Source organism: Buceros rhinoceros, unplaced genomic scaffold (genome assembly GCF_000710305.1).
Source record: "Buceros rhinoceros silvestris isolate BGI_N320 unplaced genomic scaffold, ASM71030v1 scaffold3620, whole genome shotgun sequence".
Lineage (NCBI taxonomy): Eukaryota > Metazoa > Chordata > Aves > Bucerotiformes > Bucerotidae > Buceros > Buceros rhinoceros.
The window spans coordinates 2,080-19,847 of NW_010391114.1; the positions used below are offsets into that span (position 1 = coordinate 2,080).

The 17,768-nt window shown below is 44.1% G+C and overlaps 1 protein-coding gene across 1 annotated transcript in view; it reads left to right on the plus strand.

Annotated features, from left to right (window-relative positions):
* The first annotated feature begins 532 nt into the window (after window positions 1–532).
* SCTR (secretin receptor) overlaps window positions 533–17,768 on the plus strand; it is a 24,626-nt gene continuing 7,390 nt past the window's right edge. The window contains exons 1-9 of the mRNA XM_010140117.1: window positions 533–577; window positions 4,452–4,578; window positions 8,640–8,750; window positions 12,669–12,772; window positions 13,107–13,204; window positions 14,163–14,295; window positions 15,434–15,587; window positions 15,679–15,739; window positions 16,285–16,354. Coding sequence (XP_010138419.1) covers window positions 533–577; window positions 4,452–4,578; window positions 8,640–8,750; window positions 12,669–12,772; window positions 13,107–13,204; window positions 14,163–14,295; window positions 15,434–15,587; window positions 15,679–15,739; window positions 16,285–16,354 — 903 coding nt within the window. The remainder of the gene's footprint in view (window positions 578–4,451; window positions 4,579–8,639; window positions 8,751–12,668; window positions 12,773–13,106; window positions 13,205–14,162; window positions 14,296–15,433; window positions 15,588–15,678; window positions 15,740–16,284; window positions 16,355–17,768) is intronic.

The window sequence follows — 17,768 nt, forward strand, 5'->3', positions numbered from 1 at the left end:
CAGAGCTGTCGAGAGCAGAAGCAGTGCAGGCAGCCAGCATCACATTCTTCTGACCCTGTTTCTCAGCAGGGCAGTGACTCCAGGGCTGTATTTCTCCTTGATTGGTTATCTCTGCCATTGTGGGGCTGAAATCTTACATGGGAGTCCTGCTTGATCCCTTGTCATGGAAACATGAGGAATGATCATTACCCAGCGACACCCATCGATAACAGTGAATAATAGCTGGGAAGGGAGGCAGACGGTAGTAGCAACATGCTCCACAGAGGTGCTGTTATTCTTGGGACAGAAGGCTTCTGCAGAGGAGGAGGAGGAGAGCTTGGAGGGTAGACAGGGGGGTGTCCTGTCATTGCTGATGCTCTCTAGGGCTCAGCAGCTGGAGAGAAACATTGGCTAAGGAAGGTCAAAGCTGTTAAGGACAAAAAGCAAGGAGGGAAAGGGAAGAAGTGAGAGGAGCTAAGAGCCACGCTGGAGAGCATACAGCCAGCCTGGTGACCTCTGATACACAAGGGGTGAAGGAAGACAGTGATTGACTATGTGGACCATCTGGGTGATCATCTTCTGGATTCCAACTGTCCTGGTAGGTGCTGAGAGCATTTTATTCCCAATTGCATGGAATCACATATTGTCTAAGTGCACCTCTATTCCATGAAGTCGTGGTGTCTTTGTTTAAAAAGGTCTGTGTAGAACCTGGGAATTTATTCTCACTTCTGCTGCTTCCTGCACTAATTAACAGCGGCCAGATGGCTAGGTGCTGGATGCCTCAGTCTCTCCACCTATGTAAAGACGGCAGTGTTACTAACCTGCTTCGGTAAACATAGCCGGCTCTGGGATGAAGGAGGAAAGGTTTGATGCAGCTTAGAGAAGCTTTGCTGATTCACACCAACAAGCAATCCCCTCAGGGGGAATGCCCGTCACTACCAATGCCTCCCGTGGCTCAGACTGAAGGAATGGAAAGTGATGTTTGAAAGTTTGGTTTCCTTCTTTTAGCTTTAACACCGTACTGGGAATTTATGTGTCACTGCTGAGCTCTTGGCGCTCAGACCGGTCGGGAAGGAGAGCTGAACCAGGTGCTGCTCAGATTTTGAAAGTATGTAAAACCAAGACTGAAATAAGTCCAGCTGGGGTGTGAGAATTTGGGAAAGGATCAAACTCTTGTCAAATGTAAAAAAAAAAAACAAAAACCCACGGTTTCATTGCAACTAGTGAAAAAATTGATCAGTTTGTCTCAGCAGGGAATTTGAGAAAAACTGAGAAAACCCTGAGAAAAACTGAGTTCTGCCCAGACGTTTTAATTGCAGAGTGGATGCAATCTGCAGACTTTTTTGCCTTTGATTGTCTTCCACAATAAAAAAATAGTGACTGTGATGGTTTTCTTGTCATTTTAGTTTCTTATTCTTAAGTGTTATCTAAAGGACTCTGAACAGATGTCATTGCTCAGGGTGCCACTGAGAGTATCTGCTTATACTTGTTCGTTTTCTAATCCTTCAGAACGCCTATTTTGATTTTGCTAGGCATCTTTTGTTCTTCTTTAAATCCTCTCATATATAACCCATTCCATTTCAGATTAAATGGCTGTGAATTTTGTGGCTGCATGTATTATTTATATTAAATAGTGGTTAGATCCATTCATTCCACGGGTTAAAAACTGTGTTGGCTGTTGCTATCAATATGACAAACTGCAGCTTTCTGCCCATTTTGGACATCTAGTTATCACAGCTATTTCTGTTTGGAATAGTTTTGGTGTCTTTTATTTTCTTTAAACAAAATATGGAGATGTTTTGACCCCTCATCAAAATCTGACAGCCTGGGAGCTGTTTCAGCGAACTGTTTAGGAACAGGTGAAGGAACTGCATGCAGAGGAGCCCATTTTCCTCTGCGATTTCCAGGTGCGGGGACAGGCTGTTTGCTCCCAGTTACGGATGGTAAACAGGAGCGAGGTGAGCGCGGTCGGTAGTGGAGTGGGGTTGTCTGGCTGTGGCATGGGAAGCGGGATTTCTGCGTCGCTCAGCAAACAGCCATGCTGGACCTGCAACGGCCTCGCTCCTACCCAGCCTGCCCCGTTGGATGCCAGCGTTGGCAAAGACTGACCGAGGGACAGCATTTGTGGAAAATAAGGGCTTTAAACCAGCACGCAGAAGCGCTCTGCTTTCCCTGTGTTTAAAATCCTGTTACCTGCCCGCCTGTTACCAGACGGTGGTATTTATCTGATCAGAAGTACAGGGTGGACATTAAACAGTGATCGCAAGGCGTTAACTACACCATATTCCAGCTTGACCAAGAGATCTCAGAATCATCTGGTTGGAAGAGACCTTTAAGATCATCGAGTCCAACCCTATGTAAGAGAATAATGCTGTATCAGATCATCAGGGTGGTCTTCGCAGCTGAATGTGCTAAAAGTGGGCACCCTCATTCTAGCCATAAAGAAATAACGTTGGCTTTGAATCTCTTTCTAAAACAAAAGCTTTCTTAGGACCTGCAATTCTTAGAAGAAAACAGTGCCCACGAGATGTATAGACTTTCTTAAGGTGAAAAATCTTCCCCTTTTTGAGATGGTTACTAAGGTGATTGCTAGCATTTATTTTTACACACGTCTAGTGTCATCTGGAATGACCTGCATGCAGAGCAGACCAGTTCTGTTGGCCGTTTCCAATGTTCAGCACTAAGACAGTTTGTTAATGTATTTTCAAGCCAACTTTTGCACAGAGATAGTACAGCAGAAGTATGTTGTAAGTCTTAACTGTCACATTTGTACTGGTTAACTCTGAAAACGTACTGAATTGTTCTACTGTTGGTAACCAAATAGCAGACAATTAAGAATCATAAATAATGCACTTTAAAACACCTGTCAGTGTTTAAAATTTATCAAATTCAACCTTCAGCTAACATCTGAAACTACTAAATGCAATTATATTTCTTTAGACGTGTTACTCCAGTCAGACATTTCTATTTTTTCAAAGATTAAATGGATTTTGAACATTTTTTCCCAAATATTACATGGATTAAAAATGCATTTAAATCTTGACATCAGAGGATAGTTTAATTCATCTGAATTCTTTGCATGAGTGATTCCAGAAAATTCATTACCTTATGCAGAACCAAATATTCTTTATTTACTGATTTTATTTATTTATTTATGAGTTTATTTATTTCACAATGCCCAAAGACAAGGGAGAAAGATGCTGAAGTTAAACACAACAGACAAATTAGACGAGGTAAGATACGCTGCTGAAAAGACCAAACTTTGTTCCGAAATACAATACCCGGAATACTTCCAGCTGAAATCAGTGGCAATATAGTCACTAATGTCTGTCAGACTAAAATTTGATTGTAGAAAAGTAATAGTTCTCATTACAAGGTTTTCAGTGATCATTCTCTCTCCTAAATCGAATCTGAAAATGATCAGCAATGCTACGAGATTTATTAGGTTGAGTAGTAATATGATGCTGCTGGATTAACTTTTCATGCAAAAAGTAAAAATTAAAAAATTCTATCTCATACTTTTGAAATAATACATCCTGACAATTTGTTTTTAAGTATGTGTATTTACATCTGCATAGATATATATGTACACATAAGTTCTATAGTGGCAATTTATAAAGAGATTTGGTTTTATTCATGATTGTTATCATGGGCAGCTACTTATATTCTGTATTTTTATTGTCAAAAATAATCAAAACTGGCAAAAATAATAGCAATGATAAAAGTACTTTTTACTGCGAGACATAACTGCGACGTTGTAATTTTGCAGTGATTTTTAGTACATGCCATTGTAATGGCCAGTGGCTCTTTTGTACATTCAATTATGTCTGGCTACATAGAACATAAATTTCACATTTAATTGTTACCTCGGGATTGAGTTAAGACTAACATTTCTACACTGTTTTGTGAGAAGGGAGGATGAGGCAGGACGGGGAGGCGAGGAAATGACCTTAGGACAGATTGCTGTCTAGGTTCTCACAAAAAAATCGGTGAGATTCTGCTCTCACGTTGGCTCCTGCAGCTTGCTGATCAGTAGCAGTGAAACAGGCCTGGGTGGTCTGCAACCAGTGCATCACCTGAACCCGGGGAAATGACTTGCCAGGTCTATGATTTAACACTGCCAGGGACGAGCAATTAATTCTCTGTTGTTCCAGGAGAGTCCAGCAGTGCCCTGGATGTTTCTGCAGTCTTTCAGAAGAGCATCCTGCTCTTAATTTAGCAGAATAACGTGTTCATTTTTTTCAATAACCGTAATGTCAGCAAAGGGGAGAAGGCAGAAACTTTCCGGTTGCTTGCTGCTACTTCAAAAAAGCAGACTTAATTAGGAACAATGACTGTATTTCAAGGAAATACGTTGCCCACAGTTAGTTGATAGGGTTGCACGGAGAATGTGAGTATGAGAAGGGTAAAACCTGTTGAGGGGACATAAGTTTTAAGAGAAAAAGTGATTCTACTGGTTTTAAAATTTGCAGATCAGAGCAGTCCCACCTGTCTGTGACCTCCTGAGTGTCCTGAAAAAGGAGGAAGAAAACTGTGTCAAGGCTCTGTCCCTGGAGGCAAAGAACAGCACACAGGAAAATGATCTGCTCCTGAGCTCAGGTAAAAGCTGTGTGAAGATGCACCATAAAACTGTTCTCCAGTGAGCTGGGTGGCCTCAAAATCAGATACCCCCACGTTCCTTCCTATAGGAGACATGCACCTTCTGTGTATCTCTCAGGCAGGAGCACAAAAGCAGGTAAGAACTGTTACATGGCTCCAAGAGTGGGATTTTGACCTTACTGTGACAGCAAGTCTTAGGAGACTTCCAACTCAGCTTTTCAGCTGCAGTCCTCACAACCAAGGAGCACATCAGTTTCAAAATCTTGCAAATTGCAGAGGATTTGGAACTCTTCTCATCTTGGTCAAGGATATTTTTATAAGGTCAGCCCAATAAGTGCGAATTGACTTAACAATATTTGCCTTCAAAATCAATGAATACCAGCAACCAGCATTTAAATCACGTGGCCTGAAAGTCCTTGTTGCTTCCTCCTTGCTCTAACTTACTGTCATGTAAAGGAGCTCTTGAATTTCAGAGAGTATTTATTATTGTATAAAGGAGTTTTTTGACCTGGGAAGGTCTTGTAGAACTGAGTTCTCATCATGTAGACAGACAGCTTTTCTTTCACAGCTGAGCAAGTGTGCCCATGTGCAGGGGGTCTCAGGGAGGTAACTGCAAGCAGTTATTGAAGCTCACCTCTGAAGTGAGCGTTAGCTTCCCCGGGCAGCAGCTGGGTCAGCATCTCACAGAGAATGTGGGTGGAGGCTACAGATGTGACTATTTTTTGTGCATGACCAGCCATTGCCACTAAGGATGGGTTTGCTCCATTCACAGGCTGAACTGCTTCTGGGTCACTTCTGTGGACCATGACATGGCAAAGTCCTCAATGTGTAAAAAGTGAAGGAGATCGCACGAGATGTGCTGTATGCAGCGTGTCCTAGATGGAGATAAGCTACTGTGTGGAGCAAGAGTTGAGGCTTTTAGTTTCAAAGCCTTTCTGTCTAGCAGAGAGTGTTGGAGGCACGGAACTGTTTCTCTGTGACCTGGCCCAAGGGCAGGACTCAGAAGGAAGATCTATTGCCTGATTTCTTACGATGCATAGCATCAGTTCTCTGTTTTATCCCTGTGAACTTCCAGACTGATGGCTGTGAGCATAGCTTCAGGGCATCATGCCCATGTAGCAGTGACAGGGTACCTTAAGGCACATTGCCAGATACTCCAGCATACAGATCTGTCTCACTGCATATAAGAAGCTTGTTGATATGAATAAATCAATATTGTTTGTTTCCTTCCCTGCTGCCCTTCCCCCAAGAGTAGGGTCGTTTGACAGTCTCAGATCCTGTGACATCTCTCTAATGCTGAGCTCTGCATTTCCTCTGCACCAGAGCTCCGAAGACACAGACAAGTTAAACTTCACAGGACGGTGCAGGCTTGGTCCAGCACTAGCATTAACCGGAAGTACTGTTTTACAGATGGTCTCGTTTTATCTCAGCCAAATAGTAGCTCCTCAGCAGAGACTTAATCCAGTCTTAAGTTAGATCCAAATCTTAAAAATTCACCCAAGGCCTTTCATTACTGGAAATTTTTAGACAGGATAATTCTACCCTGTGTGCTCCCCTCACCAAATCTACAGAGAGAGAAGTTTAAAGTGTGGGATTGCGTTAAATCTTTGAGAAAGCGTTTCCAATGGCTTTTAACACTACAAGTCAGATGAAACAAGGCATACTGCTGTGGGCTTCGGGCTAGCCACATAGCAGAAAGCTTTAAGCTGAAAGTGGCCAGAGTGACAAAGCTTCTCTCTGTCTCTGTAACTCTGAAAACACACCTTCTCCTGGCAGTGAAACCCCAAAAGAATAAACAAAGAGAAGATGCACTTCTTTCCCCAAATAATGGTTCCTAAAGAGAAAGTCCAGGAGTTTCCTTCTGCTGGTCTTCACTCAAGGAGGGTTTGTTATCTTGGTAAATTATGGAGTAAGGCTTTTACTCTGGGAAATAATGCATCTGAAAATACCTCCAGCTGTTGACCATCTGCATGTCTGAGGTCTGTGTGCAGAAAATCCTATACAGGGACTTCCTGAAGAAGAGAGAAACAAAGCTCTGGGGATTCAGGGCACACCCTTGGTGGCTCACGGAGCGAGAGAGAAAGGTGGCTTTGCAGCATGTAGGATGCCTTCCATACCCCTTCCTTCCTGCACCTAGCCCAGAAGCTTGTACTGGTGCAGGCAGAAGCAGCAAAGCAGGGGACAAGCTTCCACAGTGCCTTCTCTGCTGAAGTGCTCACACCTCTGTGAAAACAGCACAAACACACAGGATTAGTTGCAGGTGAATCAAGCATGAAGCACCTGAGCAGTGAATGTTTCTTACTCTCCCACGGTGTAAGGAAAAAGGGACTCTGACCTTGTGATGCTGTTAGATTGGAGAAGGTGGAAGTGTTACGTAAGTATTACCCAAGTCATGGTTATGCTGCTTTTCTGCCAGAACAAAGATGGGATAACTCTCTCAGGTGCAGGGAGCAGGAGAGAGAAGCCACTGGAGGTCTGGGACCTCTGGTTGTGTTGACGCTGTGTATTGCTGCTGGGGGAATGCTCTGTTTGCTACCTGAAGGAGGTCCCAAAGAGCACAGGGATGTCAGAGAGGTGTTGCTGTGCTGTGCCTCCCCCCAGGAGGCTCTTTAGCTAAGGGGTGGGTGGCACTGTCTTTGCTCCTTGAGGAATGGCAAGAAGCCCACATGCAGGAGGAATGGCTCAACTGTTTTTTGTTTCCTCCTCTGTGTGGAGACCATCCCAACGTTGTCGTTTTGCCAGTCTGATTTGGGGGCTTTATGCCAGTGGTGTGGGCATGATAAGCTGAACAATGCAGAATAGCTAGGCATAAATATCACCCAAGGTGGTGTTTCAGTTGCCATTAAACTGTTGCTTTGAAGGAAATGGTTACCAAGACCTATAAACATTGGCATTGGGAGGATGCCAGAGCTGAGGTGCTCTGGCTGTGAAAAGCTCTGTATTTCCAGGCACTAGGACTGTTGTGCAGGAGTAAATCAGTACATTTTTAGAAATGTAAACATTTTTGTCAGGCTAAAGGAGGCTGACCTTATAAAGCATGAAGCATTTGAAGAGAAAAGAGAGTACTCAGCACTTCCTCCCTTCTGCTTTCAGTGAGTGTGCACACATCGGGACCCACCAGGCATAGAGTGGTCGTGGCACACTCCACTGGCCTCTTTTTTCCCTCTCATATTATGAAACCCACAGAGAAGGCTTTGCTAAAACCAATGAGAGTGACCAGAGGCAAAAGGGAACCACCTTGAATGATTTAAGCCTATGTCTAGAGAAGAGCAAAATGAGAAAGGCCAGGATTGCAGTTTCTCTACTGACAAAGCTTGGCAAAGTTTTGGTCTTCTGGAGCAGAAAAGACATTGAGACCTTCAGCCAAGCCCAGTGACTGGTCTGTTGGTGTTACTCACTCCAGCACAGTCTTGGCGTAATGAAAGAGATGGACAAGCAGAGGAGTATTTATGGTGGTGATACAAGGGTGACATAGATATGGTTCCTCTCTGCCCTCTCCCTAGTACCATTCTGAGGCTGTTTAAACTCCTAGTCAAGCTGTACCTTTTGCTGTTTACAAAAGGATTATGTAAGGAAAACATTACAGTGGCTTAAAGTGGAAGCTTTAGAATGACTGAAAAGTGAGATCAAAAATTCACATCTGGTTTCTTTCATCTTTCCAGGGTGATTCGATGGTTTCCAGAAGATAGACAGGTAGCCATGGGCCTGATGCAAAGTTCACAGTGCCCCAAGTTGTTCTTTGTCTGGCTAGTAGTGACCAGTGGAGTCAAGGACCAGAATGGGATAGGCCTGGAGCTTGCTGGGGCTGGTTTGAAGCAACAAGACCTATTCTGTCCTATCCAAGTCTCGACAGGTCTCAGCAGAACTTGCTCTGTCTCATCCACCTTGCTTTTCATCTTTGTTCTAAGCATCTTTGTTCCTGTAGCTGCACTGGTCCTTGGGAGGCGTTGCATGGTGTGTAGTTGTTTGGAGATGTTTCACAGTGTCTCGCTGTTGGGAGAAGTTTCGTGGTGTTTTGTCACTGGGTGATGCTGCATTGTATTTCATTGTTGCCCCCCCAGGCAGATGTGCTGGAATGTGGGATAACATGAGCTGCTGGCCTTCATCCCCTGTGGGACAGACTGTCAATGCTCACTGCCCCAAATTCTTCCAGATGCTGACTGGGAAAAAAGGTAACACTAAAAATATCTTTTGCTCACCCAGGTGTTTTTTATTTCTATTTTATTTTTAAATGTGTTATTTACAAAGATGCCACTGGCAGGTCTAAACTTGAAGTGAAATTGTGTCCCTGCTTCTTTTAAAGGCCAGTGGTCACTTAGAAGCTACATTTCCAACACTAAGCTAAACGTGGGAAAGCCTAGAATTAAAGAAGCAGGATTTTTTCAGTGTTTATTTTTTAGCCAGGTGAAGTGCAGTAGGTAAATACTATCCTGAAAAGCAGTTTTTTAACATGTTTTTTTCAGAGAAAGAGTTTCCTCCACTCGGGCTCTGTGTTTATGTATTTCTGTCTCTCTTTCCCCTTTTAACAACTCCTAGAGCAGTGGCTGATCTCAGCTGAGCTTGATGGGGACAGAACTTCACAGAGCATTAAGTTCGTACAAGTTTGGGCAAAACAGCCAGTCAGATGGGAGGAAAAGATCACTTTTTTGCCTTCATCAAGAAGAAATCTGCACTGGAAGTTCATCCCTTGACTGACACACAAGTGGCCCAAATTCATGGGAACGTAGGTTTCATGGCTTACCAAACAACTTAGTGAAGAAAAGTTGAGCTCAAGAAATGTTTGTTGTCCTTCTGGGATTTCTAAGATAGAAATGAAGTGAAATTTATTCCCAGTATGCTACAGTAATCATGAGCCATTAAGGAGTTTCTGCCTGCTTTCTGTTCAACTCTACTTTTCAGCCATGCCCAAGAGATGTGCTCTCGGTTCTCTTTAACGAGTTAATGATTCAAATTGGAAGAAAGTTTTGCATTCTGCAGTTACAGGCCATGGATTAATGAGGTCCAGTACTTATGGAAAAGCAGACAGATTAATTTTATGGAGGGAGGAGCGGGAGACAAAGTTTTAGATTGTCCAATAAAGATTAGATAAGTCAGAGGAGAAGCACTTAGTGCTCGTTAAATAAAATCAGCCGTAACCCATCCAGATTAAATTAAATACTGTGCTACTTTCTGTACACACAAATGGTAGCTGCCCATTGAATTCTATAATCCGGTTTAAAGACAGAGGATAAACTACACAAAGCCACAGATCGATGAAGAAATCATCCACCTGGCATGTGCCCACAAATCTTGAGCATAGCGATACCGTCCCTTAAATGCATTAAATGAAATCCTTGCTGGTACAGCCACTAGAGGGAACTGCTCCCTGCCTCTGGAAAACAGGAATTTGTACATCCAAAGGTCATAATTACATCTCAGATGTGCCTTGTGTTATCTTGGCAATAGTCTAACAGCTTAAACTTTAGTTGCCCTCCTTATCGAGAAGCTGAGAGCTGAACCATTTCTGATAAGCAATAATCAGAGTGACAGTGTTTAAGACAGAAACCCAAGACATGGTCCACTGGCATCCTACTTTGGTCTGCACATCTGGCATTTTGAGTCAAGGTCAGCAATAGTTTATTTGCTTTCTCACAGCCACATTCTCTGATTTTATATTGCAGTTGGCTTGTGACTCATGCGTTTAATTACTGCTACAGCCATTGCCCTGTTTGAAGCAATTTTGCAAAAGAAAAACAAAGATATGTTTGCTTGAGAAAAAAAGGAAAAGTTTTCTTTTTTCATCACTTACAAAGCAAATGGGCAGCCACAAATGCCAAAGACCCATACACTGGGGAACGCAGATAGCTCTGAGCTCTGACCAAACCCTGGTCTCTGTGCTATTGAGCTTTGTGCTGACATTTCAGGTTGCATTTGCAGCCCAGGCTGTCTGGACCCTTCCCACATGGCAGCCCAAAGAAACAAAATAATCTGGACCCAAGTAACGTAACTGAAGTCCGCATGCAGACCTGCAGATTGCATCTCAAGCTAGAAAAGAGGAGAGGTGTGATGACTGTGGGGATTCAGAGGCAGAGGAGAAGGCCGCATTAGATGGCCCTAGTTCCACGGCCATCCCTTTAGGCAGTGTCTCCCCTTACCTAGGCAACTCCAAAAGCCTCCATGGCACCAGTAAACACCGAGCACTGATTTTTGGAGAGACTGCAGGCGCCAAGACTGCCTCAAGTGGGCCGTGCTGCAGTTTCCCCAGTGTGTCACCTATAAACAAGTAGCACTGTTAAAATTGTGCTCACGATTGTCAATATAACATGCCCACATAATCTCCCGTGCTTTGCCTTCAGTGCAATCATACGCACACACCAACACAGAACTTCACCTCTTGTCTGATCTACTTTGACGTCCTGAGGCAAAAAAGGGTTACAAGGCATGTTTACAAGCACAACACTCTTCTCAGAGTTAAGTATATGTGTCTTAATAATTGAAGCTGAAGTAGAGAATTTGCCACCATACCACTCCCTTGCTGAGTGACGGGGCAGGTTGGGCAGAGCTGTTTGTGAGAGCTGGTTTTCTCCTGTTGCTGCGCTGCAGCAGGGCATAGAAAACCTGGCTTAAAAAGCAAGCCTGGCCCTTTCAAAGATGAAAGATGTTCATAAAAGCATCAAACTAATAGTCTGATACTGACACACCCAGGGTTCTTCGCACTTGGAGGTCTCGGCATGTTTGCTGTGCTTTGCAGTTATACAGAGTTGAGTTCAAACCAAGTGCAGTCTTGCTGTCAGGTCACCAGAATTAGCCCAGAGGTAGCAGGAGCCCTGACTGTCCTTCTGACAGTCCCAGCAGGGCTTCAAAGAGCATAAACCAGTACCAAGCACTGCTGCATTTGCATCTCCCTCTGTTCCCTCAACACAGCAGGGATGTTTTGCAGGAACCGGATGCCCTAGAGTCCCCATGGCTAAATGTGTGGGCAAAAATAGACTTTTATTGTGCCTTCTGGCAAGCCTTCTACTAAGAAGGGCTGCTTATTTCAAGTCCTTTCTAAGCCCTTGCTGTTATTTCTGTTACTGCAGCAAAGCCAGGATTTCACTCCATGTTTCTGAAGTGTGGCTCCTACCTGACAGATTAATGTGATGAGGACAGAGGGCAGTGGTTTCATTTCTCTGTAAAAGTTTCACTTCTCTTCAGCATACAACCTACGTGCTTGCTAGGGTCATTTCCTTCCAGTGAGATTGTAAGTTGTCTAGAGCAGGACTTCCCACTTCCACTTTAGTGCCAAACGTTAATATGGATGTGTTCAAACCTGTCCTATTCAGCCATGTGCAACTTGCCAGGCATCCATCTCACTCAGCTTTAGGAGTCTGAAAGTGACACGTCCCAGCAGAAGTGGGTCAGACAAACTGCCCTCTGTGGACGTCTGTCTGAAAAAGAGATGAAGTCTGCACATGTCCCTTTTTCTCCACTGACTAGAAAGTCAGCCTTGAGGGATGCAGCTGGACTCAAGCATTTAGCCTTCAGAGGTCTTACTTAAGTGAGGAGAATCCCATCCTAGCCTTTAATTTACAAGTAAGCAAGGAAATCGACAGTGTAAGATAATACCCAGACCTGGCTGCAACGACAAGCCTTTTAGTTTTCATTTAGTTTTCATTTCATCTCACCAAAAATCTGTGACCATCTGGGGATTTGTGTTCTCTTCAGACCATGACAAACCACAGTAAGGAGGTGGGAGCATTCAGGAAAATATCAGGCTTCCATGGAGTATTAATCTGTGATTGAACAAGTCCTGTGTTTGCTGATCTTGGAATTCTGGCCAAGAAACACCAGATGTACCAAATAGTATTATTTATGTTGCAGTTAATAAAAACACATCCATCACAGTCATCTCTGAGTGGGAAAACAATATTACGATCCACGCAAGTACACTGGGCAAGTATCAACATAGTTAGCTCAGCTGCATTTCACCTCCAGCTATGCAGAGTGTGCTGCCTGGGGCAAAATATTCTCACCAATATTCAGTTGGTGACTGACCTCCAAGGAGAACAAAAATACGATTGGAAATGATCACATGTGGTTTTGACTTTTTTTTTATTGTTACCACACAGGTTTTGTCTACCGAAACTGTACGAGCAAGGGTTGGTCGGATCCATATCCAAGACCTGATATCGCTTGTGGCTACAATGTCAATGACACAACAAACGAGGCAAGAGTGAGTCTGAGTGCCTGTGGCCACAGATCTGCTGCTTTGAGGCCCTGGGGGAGGAACATGTTGAGGACAGACTGAATGATGTTGTGATTTAACTCAGGTGGGATTATAGTTACAGGTGTTTTTCACAGAAATGCATCGTCCACATGATCAGAAGAGGTTGCTCAGGGCAAAACCTCAGTAGCTCATTTTACAAGAAATCAGCTTGTTTTTTTTTTTTACAAGAAAATTTACAAGATTTTAGAAGTTTATTTATTAAATAGGCAATGTGTTTCTCTTGGTACGGGCTGATTTCTACAGTCAAAAGGTAAAGATGTGAATACATGTTCCCCTGCAGCGTTCCTATTTCATGACTCTGAAGACCATGTACACCGTTGGATACTGCACCTCCCTCGTCACGCTAACGATAGCTTTAGCAGTCCTGGCCTCTTTTAGGTGAGCTGAAGCATCTCTGGTTTGCATTTGGCCAGAACTTCTGGTCGTCTCAACTGACACAGATCCTTCAGTTGGCTTTCAGGGCAAGTTAAAAATTGAACTATTTCTGAAAAACCTTTACAGAAATCAGTGGCAAAAGTGATCTCTGAGTCTTGTCTGCCAGGAAATGTTAGGGTTGCTCCTTGCCCGGTGCTCTCCTGTCCTTTCTAAAATGTAGTTGGATAGATTTTGCAGATTGGCGTTTGCACTACCTCCCTGCTGAGGTCTTCCTATGTCTTCAATGTCCCTTGGGCAGAGCATCTTTCCCCTCACAGTTCTTTTCCCTACTTCAGACTGTGGCTAAAAGTTTGCTCTAAATGCTGTTCCACTGACTTCTGGGAAGGGAGTTCAGGTTTACAGCAGTGATTTGACAGCTTATCTCTGTGCATCCTTATAACCTGGAATTTGTACTTTGCTGCTTATTCAGTGAAATTTATTTCCCTTACAGTAAGTGTCAGGGCGGCACCTCGGGGCAGAAGGAACCCCAACAACTGCGCAACCTTTTCAGGCTGCACAGGCTCTGGGCCCAGGATGTGTGGAGATCTACTACAGAAAACATGGCAGGCACAAGTGGACTGTGCAGGCAAACCAAATAAATCCACCCAGGTGTGGATAAACTCCTCGGGTTCATGTTACCCCAGAAAGGAAGGAGGGAGGCTAGAACAAGCAGACTGGCACGAAATCGCAATTCTTCTGGCAACACGCAGCTGAGTGAAGCAGAGGTGGCTTTAGCTTTTTAAGGTTTTCTCTAGGACGTTTCTCTTGGGAAATGCTTCATCCTTCCTTTCACAGGCAGAAGCGCAGCATTCTTAATTTGTCAGTTTAGCGTAATACGGTTTGAAACCCCCTGTTTACAGGCACAAGCACCCCACGTTGTCTGAGAATGCAACCTCACGGGACCTCTTTCTTTCTGTAACAGAAGACTTCGCTGTACCAGGAACTACATCCACATGCACCTCTTCACATCGTTCATTTTGCGAGCCTCATCCAACTTCATCAAGGATGCCGTTTTGTTTTCCTCTGAAGACACAAATTACTGCAGGGCATACACGGTAACCCTCTGCCTTCCAGCTTGCTCCACAGCAGTAGTTAGTGTGCAGGGAAGGAAATCTCTGTCTCAGCTTTCCATTCAGCGTGAGGGGTTATGGGGGAGGAGAGAAAAGGTATGCCCTGTCCATCGCTCGATCCTGTGTGTTGGTTGTTCCTGGCTGAGATTTCCCCATTTGGAGGGATACTGCATGGGTGACGGTGGCATGAGGACTCAAAAGCAGCCCATGCTGGAGCATACACACAGAAACCCTAGATGTGGTTGCTCCTGGCTGTAGATGCCTTTACAAGTATTGGAGCAGAGGGCATCCAGGTCAGTCTGAAGTGGGTACCTGCATTCATCATCTTGACTGCATTCACTAGATGGCCTCAGAAGACATCAGGAGCTCAGCTGATTGCCCCAGAAATGCCAAAACATAGCTGTCTCAGACAGTGAACACAGGATGCACAACTAGGGTGGAGATTCTTACATGAATTTTAGATCCTGGTAGATGGGCCTGGAATGAAACATACACTACAGTGTCAGACCTGACAGTAGGATATGGGTTTGCACCCAGAGAGTCTGGAGAAGGAACATCCCAGATTTTTAATTGTTTTTTCCTTTTTATTAGCAGCAAAATATCTTAAAAACTGGGGGGTGGAGTGGGGTGTGCGTATAAGCAATGGAGATTATCTTCAATGCTTTAAACCAAAAGATAAGAATTAGGGAGGGAAACAGAAAAGAAAGCTTTTTTTGTTGTTGTTGTTTTACCCCTCAGGTTTTTTTTGTTGCTGAACTTTTTGAGCAAATTTTAACTTATCTTTATTGACTCTTGTTCTTTGGAAAAAAAGACTGACAAATACATTCACATGCTTCCCTAAAGTGATATCAGTGCTACTGATACTAATAAGGTGAAACTCCTTTGAGATAGTAACCCAAACTCACATGACCATGATACATTTGGTTCTTGCTAGTGAGGCAGCTGATAAATGCATCTACCAGTGCTGCTTTCTCGTCATGTGAATGCCTGTCTCAAAGCCACCCATTTAGTCCTGTAACAGCTAGAAAAATCTCAAGTTTCCCAAGACTTATTTCCAGCTCGCTCTCCCTATTTGAAGGTGGATAAAACCCAGGCAGAAGCTAATTATCCTCTCTTTCCTCAGGCCGGGTGTAAGCTGACGATGGTCTTCTTTCAGTATTGCATCATGTCTAACTACAGCTGGCTCCTCGTGGAGGGATTGTACCTCCACACACTCCTGGTTATTTCTTTCTTCTCGGAAAGGAAGTTCCTCTGGTGGTTCATCGCCCTTGGATGGGGTACTGGTTCTCCTTTCAGTAAGAATAGCTGTGGGGTTTTTTTGCCTTTGGGATGGACTTGTGGAACAGTAACTGGCTTTTCCAATTGCAGGTGCCCCAGCTGTGTTTGTGGCTGCATGGGCAACTGCTAGGCAACTCCATGAAAATATTGGGTAAGTTGTGTGGAGGGGGTGGAGAAGAGCTGGCATGCTGAGGAGAGCATGCAGCCCTCCTGTAGGCTTCTAAACAGGGTCCTGCTCATTTCTAACTGCTGGCAGCCAAGCAAACCAGCCACCACCCCCTGGTGGTGCAAGTCTGGATCTTGGTGTGGGCAGGAGTGGAGGTCCAGCTGAGCAAAGGCTTCAGAGAGGGCCTCAGATTTCATCTGAGCCTTTTCAAGGGTAGGAGACAGCCTTCAAGTATGAACTTAGCCCACAATGTTTTCAGCATCTGCATTTGACTTTCTGGTTAGTGAAACTTTATTCCTTTCTCTTCTCCCTTCCAAAACTTTGAACAGTGGTTGTACATAAGGGCAGGATATACTTTTGTCCAGTGCAGATGGAGAGTTTTCTGTCAGAAATGTTGTGCCGCTAAGTGAGAACAAGGAAATGTTGTAGGAGGGAATAGGGGCCTATCTGAAGAGCAAAACATACTAAACCTTTTTGAAAAGACACAAGTGTTTTGATAACTGACTGCACCTTCTCTTCTATTTTTACAGGTGTTGGGACATTAACAGTAATGCCAATACCTGGTGGATCATTAGAGGCCCAGTAGTGTTCTCTATTTTTGTAAGTCTTTTCTGGAACAAGCAGATTCAGACTGTATCTTCAAATATTGTGAACTCAGAGATCATCTATGCAACATGCTTTAGAAGTGTGTTAATGAACTGATCTGAGACATGTGCCCAAACTGGTGTGACGCATGAATTACTGCTTAAGCAACTTCTGCTCAGCAGGATTTAGTCAGTAACTAATGCCCCGAAGCCAAGTTCACAAGGAAAGATAAAGTGTCCTCCCGAGAAGCAAGAGCCTGAAGAAGATCAGGTTTCCACATCCTGTTGATTTCACATGAACTTGGCTGGCTTGTGGGAGCTTGTTTTGGATTGTTTCAAGGGAGGCTCTGGAGGAGAAACGAAGCGGCTGTACATCTCAGTACAATTGCCTTTGTGTTTCCCAGTCAATGCCCCTCTCAGCAAAGCCAAAACCAACTTGCCTTACATGATCATTAGCTTTTGTTCTCAGCAATGAAAGCAGCTCACGGGCTGCCATATGTTAGTGGACTGCAATTATACTATTATAGCACTGCTCACTGAAATGAGGCATTGAAACTCAGTGTGAACCTGCCCAGTACAAGGCAGTAGGGACTGTCAAGGACAGTTTGGTACATACAATACTCAGCAACTATGGTTTGCGTGTTTGCTGGTGCTCACCTTCAAAGCCCTAGGTAGCAAGGGGCTAGAGATGCTTCTTGGAGATATTTGTTTTGCTCAAGGCAGATGCTGTGGGGCAGACCACTCTACAATGATCTCTCTGAAGCCTTAGTACAGAAACATGCAAACTGCTAGTTACTCTCTCAGGTAACCTGCTGACACTCCAAGTGAGAATCCTAGAGAGGGTTGAGGTTTTTGTGTTGTCAGTAGGAGCCATCATGTTTGCAAAAAACTGCAACACTTACAGGCTCTCTTGGAAAGCCAAACAGCAGAGATGGTGGGTTAGAGGTTTGCTCCCATTTACCACTGAGCAGTCCTTCACCCCCACAAGACAAGCTGAAGACCACACAAGTGATTCAGAATCAACTTAACCAGGCCACAGCATTTACTTTTCTTAATGAAACAACTCTTATGCTCCAGGAGCAGCCCAGCAATATTTAAATGCCAACGAGGCCCAGGCATTCTCCAAGGCAAAAAACAGGATCTTAATTTATGCTGGTCACCACCCTTCCAAGTATCCTCAAAATTCTGATCATATCTAGCTAAGCCACTAAAGGCAGGAGTCACTGTCTCTTTACCTAAAAGAGGCTTTTCTCAAACCCATAGCCACAGACAAACAAACAGCCAGTCCTTCAGAATTCAGATCTAATCTCCTTATCCCTCACAGTGCACAGTCCTTAGCAGTTCAAAGGGCAGAAAATCAACACCGATAAACTTCTTTGTGCTCCTGGGCTAACTTTCAGCATGGTGCTGCCCGCAGGCAATCCCTCCCA